Source organism: Dromaius novaehollandiae, chromosome 5 (assembly GCF_036370855.1).
Source record: "Dromaius novaehollandiae isolate bDroNov1 chromosome 5, bDroNov1.hap1, whole genome shotgun sequence".
Taxonomy (NCBI): domain Eukaryota; kingdom Metazoa; phylum Chordata; class Aves; order Casuariiformes; family Dromaiidae; genus Dromaius; species Dromaius novaehollandiae.
In genome coordinates this window covers 31,708,036-31,715,875 of record NC_088102.1, presented here as the reverse complement: position 1 = coordinate 31,715,875, position 7,840 = coordinate 31,708,036, and the positions used below count along the sequence as shown (strand labels likewise).

At 44.3% G+C, this 7,840-nt stretch overlaps 1 protein-coding gene across 2 annotated transcripts in view; it reads left to right on the top strand.

Annotated features, from left to right (window-relative positions):
* The first annotated feature begins 580 nt into the window (after positions 1–580).
* SCFD1 (sec1 family domain containing 1) overlaps positions 581–7,840 on the top strand; it is a 57,460-nt gene continuing 50,200 nt past the window's right edge. Inside the window, exons 1-4 of one of the 2 annotated variants that reach the window (XM_026095072.2) lie at positions 581–687; positions 5,164–5,234; positions 6,096–6,184; positions 7,233–7,323. In XM_026095072.2, coding sequence (XP_025950857.1) covers positions 657–687; positions 5,164–5,234; positions 6,096–6,184; positions 7,233–7,323 — 282 coding nt within the window. In that variant the 5' untranslated portion in view covers positions 581–656. The remainder of the gene's footprint in view (positions 688–5,163; positions 5,235–6,095; positions 6,185–7,232; positions 7,324–7,840) is intronic. The other variant, XM_026095071.2, reaches the window with a different exon arrangement.

The following is a 7,840-nucleotide window of genomic DNA, read 5'->3' as shown; positions in this document are numbered from 1 at the left end:
CGAGTTATGGCTTCCCCCTCCAAGATTTCTGCAAGGCCACATCATTTGCTGCAGTAACTTTAAAGCGTGGAGAATCTGCAGAATCCTCTACCTACCTGCACATAGTGTCCTACACCAACTACCAGAGAGGTCTTCTCCAAGTAAATAAGTCACTTGTGTGCAGCTAGCTGACCTCTCGCTTGTGTTCGGGCTCTTTTGCCAGGAACCATCTTTAGTTATTTGGACCTTGTCAGCAGAGCAGAAACAGCTGAACCCCTCACTGCTCAAAAAGCTTCAGCTGTGCTGTGGGGGGGTTGTCTAAGGATGCGGGTGCAAGGCCAGATCAGCACTAGAGCCCTTGTCTGGAACTTTTTTGGGGGGGGGGGGCGGGGAGGAGTGCCGCCTTTGTCTGAAGAATGAGTTTTAAATCGTAAAATATACTTTTTTAATTGTACAAATGAAGCGGGGCTGGAAAAGGCAGGAAAGCGGCGGAGGACTCCGTGGCCGCGTTCGGGGCCTGCCGGGCCGCGCACCTGGAGGCGCCCAGGTGGGAGCGCGGCGGGCAGACCCCGCCCCGGCCCGCCCCCTGCCGCGCGCGGGGCCGCCACGTCGCCTGCCGCTGCGTACGCGGCGGTGGGCGGGGCGCCGCGTCGTGGCCGGGCAGGCGACGGAGGAAAATGGCGGCCGGTATTCGGGAGAAGCAGACAGGTAAGCGGCTTCCTGCGGCCCCCCTCGCGGCGCCGCAGCTGCCCTTCTCGGGGGCTGCAGCCCGGGCCGCCTTCCCTCGTCCCTTCCTTTCTTCCGCCCCCTCCGGCAGCGGGAGCCCCGGCCCCGGGGCGGGGTGTGGGCGCCTCCGCCGGGGGTTTCTTCCCCCTCTGCTGCTGCTTTGGGTCTCTGGGGCAGGAGGCGGCGAGCTGCTTCCCGCTCGCCCCGCGGGGGCGGAGCCGCTGGGGCGCTGCTCAGCTCCTCCTGCGGCGGCGGGGGGCTCGCCGCGCCGCTCGCCGAGGAGACGCGGGGCTCCGGCGGGGCGGGGGCGCGGCGCGGCGCGGCCTCCGCGGTGACCAACGGCCGCGCGCGCGTCCGGGCGGCCGCGGCTGCTGCTGCTGCTGCTGCTGCTGCTGCTGCTGCTGCTGTTGTGGGGCGGCCCGGGCAGCTGCGGGGCGGGAACTTGCCGGGGGGGCTCGCGCGGCCGGGAGGTGAGGCGTGCCTTGCTCCCGGGGCCGCGTTCTCTGTCTTGTTTCGGCTTCCTCCCTGTACGTGGTGAGGGTCAGTGGGAAGAGTCGTTTAGAGGTGCAAAAATAAAATTTCTGGGGTGATGCTCCCGTTGAGATAACAGAAAGGCCTTGGAGCACGCGCCGGGCCTCCAGAAATTGAAAATGGGAAATTCACCATGATGATTAATTGTGCAGGAAGTCATCTGGGGATAGAAGGGGTAGTTATTTTGCCTGTCCTTACACATTTACTCTGCGTTTATAATCGACTTCCTCCTCTGCCTTGTGAGCGCTTCCCTTCTGCTGTACTTGTAACAACCAGCAACCTAGTTCTGATTGTAATTGTGGAGGGATTGAAATTTAAGTAATCTATTTTAACTTAATTATGACCAGGGTAAATCTCAAAGAAGTGGAGGAAGGATGCTGCTTTGTGGAGCCTTAAGCCATCCCTCTGGACACATTCCCAAAATGGAGAGCATGTCACTCCATAGTCCAGTGTAGCTCCCTTGCCTGCAGAAGTTGTCAGTAATTTGAGCTGTAGTCTTGTCACCGTTTCCTTGACAGATGCAGTATCTTTCTGGTGGCATAGAGGATTCTGGGTGCATTTATTTAATGTGGAATTTCTAAAATTGTCTGCCCAAGAATATCAGTCTCTCTATTGGCCTTAAATATTTTCTAGTACTGTCAACCTTCTTTCTGTATCATAAGCCTGCTTACTGTAATCTCATTCCTTTGGTCTCCTACTGCTAGCAGTGCTATTTGATGTTCCTTTGCTATCCTTTGCTTTTGTTCACTCTGTTACCTTTCTGATTAAGCACATTGTCCTTGAGTCTTTATTTCATGCAACTTTGTTCTTTTCTTTCATGCTTCTCCTTGCTAGTTGATTATTTCAGTCATCCTTCACCATTGAATCCATGTTGTCTTCTGTTGGGGAGGTAATTTGCCTGTTGGAGACATAATTTGCAAGAAGGTGGATTGAACAACTAGAAGATGCTCAGACAGAAAACTGGAATGGTGTATTATCATTTAGTATTTGTATAACTGTACATGTACACCATCTGTTTTGACCTTAGTCCCAGTCCGTGACCAGCCAGGGCAGGTCGTGCAAGCAAAGTAAAAACCTGATCTGTTCTCCAGGGGATGTTCAGCCTAAACATAAATTAAATGACTGTGAATATAAAAAAGAAACCCAGATAAATGATGAAAGGATAATGTTTGTCACAATTGTCGCACCTTGCTGGTAGTCTGATTGCTGTCGTCTTTTGTAGAGAATTGATGCTGAGTTTTACTTTAAATGGTAAGCTCTACAGAGAAGCTGCTTCAAATCCAGTAGTACTAAACCTTCATAACCCTTCAGCTTTGTACAAAATTGCTCATATGGCTGTGAGGTACAGAAGATGTCGTTGGCAGGGAGGGAAGGAGGGAAGCTTCCACGTACTATTTGTAATCAGCTTTCAGAGGTCCATGGTTTAAAAAAAAATGGCAAAGTGGAAGGCTGGGTCCAGCGAGATCCAGCCTTCACTACCAGCTTGCTTCCTCCCACAGCCAAGGGTGAATGTTCCAACAGTTTCATTACTGGTGATGTGATTTGTAAATGCAGTGTACAAGAGATGGAAGCAGGGACAGTCTGTAAAGGAGGACTTTAGGCCTGGGCATGTACATGTGGTTTTAGGAAAACCAGAGTTCAACTGGAGTTGAGATTTGCAAGGGTTGTTAAGAGCAATGAGAAGAGCTTCTGCTGCTGCAGTAGTAATGGAAGGAAAAATGTGAGACCATTGCTGACTGGGGTAGGTGATTAGCGACAGTGGCAAAGGCTGAGATGCAAAATGTCTTCTTTGCCTCAGTCTTCACCAGCAGGGTTTTCCAGGCCTTTCTGCTTATGGGAAGCATTCAAAGAGAATTACCAGCAGCGGATGAAGGTTGAAGCAAGGATTATTTGAGAGAATTTGACCCATACAAGTCCACTGAACCCAATGAGCTGCATCCAGTGGTGTTGAGAGAGCTAGCTGATATCCTTGCAAGACCACCTCCATCATCTTTGAAAGGTCGTCGTGACCAGGAGTGGTCCCCGATGCCTAGAGAGAGGCAAGTGTTGCATCCATCTTCAAAGAGGGCAAAAGGACAATCCAGGGAACTACAGACTAGTTAGTCTCACTTTGATCTCATCAAGTGTGCAGATGACACTGAACTGGAGGGAACAGCAGGTACTCTCAAAGGCAGGGCTGCCATCCAGCGGGACCTAGATGGGACAGAGGGATGGGCCAACAGGAACCTTACAAAATTCAACAAGGACAAATGCAACGTTCTGCACCTGGGAAGGAAGAGCCCCATGCAACACTACAGGCTAGAGGCTGCCAAGCAGGGAGGCAGCTCTGCTGAAAAGGCCCTGGGTCTTGCAGGCTTGCTGAACATGAGCCCGTAGCGTGCCCCCACACAGCAGCATTCTGGGGCATATTCACAGGAGCACAGCCAGTAGACTGAGGGTAGTGATTATCCCCTGCTATTCAGTACTTATGAGACCACACTTAGAATACTGCATCCAATTTTTGGCCCTTGGGGGGTGAAAAGACATTGATAAACTGAAGTCTGTTCAGCAGTGGGCCACCAAGATGGTTGGGGGCTGGAACAGTTGCCCTGTGATGGGAGGCTGAGGGACCAGGGCTTGCTCAGCCTTGAGAAGAGGCTGTCTTAGGTGTGACTGCTAAGCTACCTAGGTAGCAGCCCTCCCTTACCTATGAGAAGGTCATCAAGAAGGAGAAGCCCGGCTTGTCACAGTGGTGTGTGGTGGGAGGACAAGAGACAACGGCTCTTGTGAGTTGAAACGAGCTTTTCAAGCTGGAAATGCTTTTTCACTGCATGGACAGTCAAGCAGTGGAACAGGTGGCACAGGGTGGTTGTGCCATCCATCCTTGGAGATGTTGAAGACCTGCCTGGATAAAGCCCTGAGCAGCCTGACCTGACCTCACAGCTGGCCCAGCTTTGGGCAGGAGATCGGGCTAGAGACCTCCTGAGTCCCTTTCAGCCTGAGCTGTCCTATGATCCCATGTACTCCATGCGAGCTGCACTGAGTACTCTCAGTAGCGTCATTCAGTGTAAGAGTTAGAACCATTTCTGCTGTTACCCATCTAGGAGCAAAGTGGTGTACGTTGCCATGATTTCTGAACGTTTTTCCTCTTTGCAAAGGTTTATGATGATTTTATTTATGAATTCAGAGCAAATAGCCACAAACTTGTATTGATGCAAATATTTTGCTTCTAGCCAAAGATGGGATAGAAGAACACTGTGTATTGTCTAATCAGGTAAATGAGGAAGGGCTCCTTATTTAGATGATTTGTGAGTTAGAGGTCGTTTAAGGAATCTGCCTTGTTTCCTGGGTTGATTCGGATGTTTAATGAAAACACATTCTTGTCTCTAAGAGTTTTCCTACTGCAACTTAGAGGAATTTTTATATCCCTCAAAGCAGCAATTTCTTCTGATGTTTTCTAAACATTCTCAAAATGTTTCAGTGTGTGCATCAAAATTGTTGTCAGGCAAACAGGTATTTTTGGCTTGTGTGTATAGTGCTGTTCCAGTTTGGTGGGAAATGCAGAGCAAACTAGTTCTTAATGTGCGGAGTGCCCCCTTCAGAAAGATACTGCAATTATTTTTAAGGCAAACTGTAATAGAATACAGCCCATCTAATAAAGAAAAGAGATTCTTTCTTAATGTGTTGGGACTTGCTTTTTTTTCTTCCTTTTGCAGTGTTTCCCTGAGCCCATTAATTAATTCTAGCTGACGTGTGTCACTTGTCAGTCAAACGCTACCTAAAAATAATAGACAATGTGGCTTGTTGTATTTATATTTTGTGGGGTTTGGGGGTTTTTCCTCCTAAATGAACCATATCATAAAGGCCTGTTAACGTGTTTAGTTTCTGTTGTTGTGCCAAGTGGTATAATTGTAAAGAGAGTAAATCATTATTCTACTTACTTTGCAGTGGCTTTGAAACGTATGTTGAACTTCAATGTTCCTCCTGTTAAAAACAGCACAGGAGAACCTGTATGGAAGGTAAGTACTACTTGAACTGAACAGCAGATTTTTACAGTGCTCTAGAAGGTTTAGATTATCAGATTTAATTAAATCAAGTTTAGTTTAGTGTTTTTAACTTGTACAGAATATTTTTTTCGCTGTTAAGAATATATAGAAATTGCATATTAGAATTTGTGGGGATGATGCATATTTGAAAGATTAGTTACTTAAAGAGCAACTGATTCTTTAGGCAAATATTTTAATGAGCAACTAGGGAGAATGTTTAGAAGTGTGCTTAGGTCTCATTGATACCTGTTGGCATAAATTTAGATGAGACCTTACAGGTGAACTCACAAAGTCAGGAAGAAACCAGTAGAAAGGGAAAATTATTGAAAACTTTAAATTTAGGATGAGCTGAGATCAAGCTACCTTCATTAGCTTTAAATAAATAAATAAATAAATAACGTGATTCTGAAGAAATTTTTGGTACCAGAAAGCAAATAGTCTATGTCTTCATCTGTTCTGTTGTCTTTTGTTACTAAGGTCCTGTATTTTACCTCCTCTTCTCCCTCCGTTTCCTCTCAAATATAGTCAGAGAAATTCTGCCCTTACAGTAACAAATTACAGGCAGCCACTGATTCCTATTTGACTAACATTTTTCAGAAGGAAATGATGTTTTTTTTCGATTTATCTTTGAATTTCTTTTCTTTTTTTTCTTTTTGTCTTAGTAAGCACAAATGGACAGGAAGTCCATGACAAATTAATGATTTATTATAAATGGGTAAATGTTTAGCATCTTCAAGGTTATGGCAGCAGTTCCTTAAACCTGAACTTTTTCATCCTCTCTGTTCACCGCTTTGTAAGAATGTGTTTATCTATACAGCTGTGTCTGTGTTACAGGTTCTCATTTATGACAGATTTGGCCAAGATATAATCTCACCTTTGCTGTCAGTGAAAGAGTTGAGAGATATGGGGATCACTTTGCATCTGTAAGTACTTTAAAAAAAAATGACCTTCTTTTTTTTTTTTTTTTTTTTTTAAGAAGTTTACCTAATATTCCCAATAAGTCATGAACATACATCAAAAAATCATTTAATGAACAACTGTTAAAATAAAGATTATAGTCTTACTTTTTCCTAAAATCAAATGGTATTATTAAGAATCAGGGACTGGTGAGATCATATTCTTCAGTAGGATTTTCTACTCATGCAGGAGGCCCCTGTCCAAACATAAAGATTATCTAGTAGGGTTTTTTGGACATCTATTTGTACAAATCCCTCTATATTTCATATATATTAAGGTTTTTTTGGCACAAATGGTTTGATGGGACTGTATATGCTCTTTGCATACATTTTTACACACAGACTTTTTTGTATCTTGTCAAAGATATGAAATATTTAAGTATTATTTTAAGAGATTTCCAATTTCTCTTTCTTTAAGTTACGTTTATTTAGTTCACTGTCATTCTGTAGCTGAGGTAATAGCTGTGGAGGCACTTTGAACATATGTGTACATTTTTCAAAAGTTTATTAACTTTTGCTAAGTGAAGGCTAGAAATTGAAAAACAATTTAATATATTGACGCACCTGCAGAAGTGCGATAGGAGCATGTTAGCACCTTGCCTGTCCTTGTTTAGAAGAGCAGGAAAGGCAAATTTACTAGTATAAGATAAGCTGTTTTTTTGTTGTAATGCTTTAAATTAGCCCACAAATAGCAGTTCATATATGAACTTTTTGTGTGTAATATTTTAGTTTCCTTTGGATGGAATAATCAGTCTTGAAGATTTTTGAAGCCTTTTCTCAACTTTCAAATAAAATTTGGAGATCTCCATTGACATATTTAGCTACCAAAAAAAATTAAATGTGATTTTTGCTTTTTTTTTCATGTTATGTTCTCATTAAAATCTAAGTAAATAAAATGTAAGGAGAAATTCTAGGGAATTAGATTGTTTCTTATAGATAAGTGATTTCTTTAGTGTTATAATGTTACATAACTCTGAAGAGGGACACATTAGAGATGTAGTTTTCTTCCTTTCAGGCTTCTGCACTCAGATCGGGATGCTATTCCAGACGTTCCAGCTGTTTACTTTGTAATGCCAACAGAAGAAAATATTGACAGAATGTGCCAGGTAGCTTGCATGCTCAGTATCTGAAATGTGTAGACACAACACAGAGAGAGTGTGTGAAGTAATCTTGCCCTGAAGGGAATGTGACTATTCTACATCCAGTTCTTGTGCATGTCTGAACACACCTTTGCTTGTGTTTTATTATTTATTAGCAAATCTTTGTCATACGAAATATTTCCCAAAACTTTTACGTGGAAAAGTTCTGTTTCCCAGACAGTAGAAGAGTAAATGTGTCTACAGAGTTTTGGAGAGTGAGTTTTGGGAATGGGGGGATAAGAGGGCACAGATTGAAATACAGGAAATTCTACTTAAACATAAAAAAAACCCCTCTTCTTTAATGTGAGGATGGTCAAACACTGGAACAGGTTGCCCAGAGATGTTGTGGACTTTCCATCCTTGGAAGATGTTCAAAACCTGACTGGATGTGGCCCTGAGCAGCCTGCTCTGAGCAGGGGGATAGGACTAGGTAGTCTCTAGAGGTCCCTTTCAACCTCAACAATTTTGATTCTGTGGGAGGAGT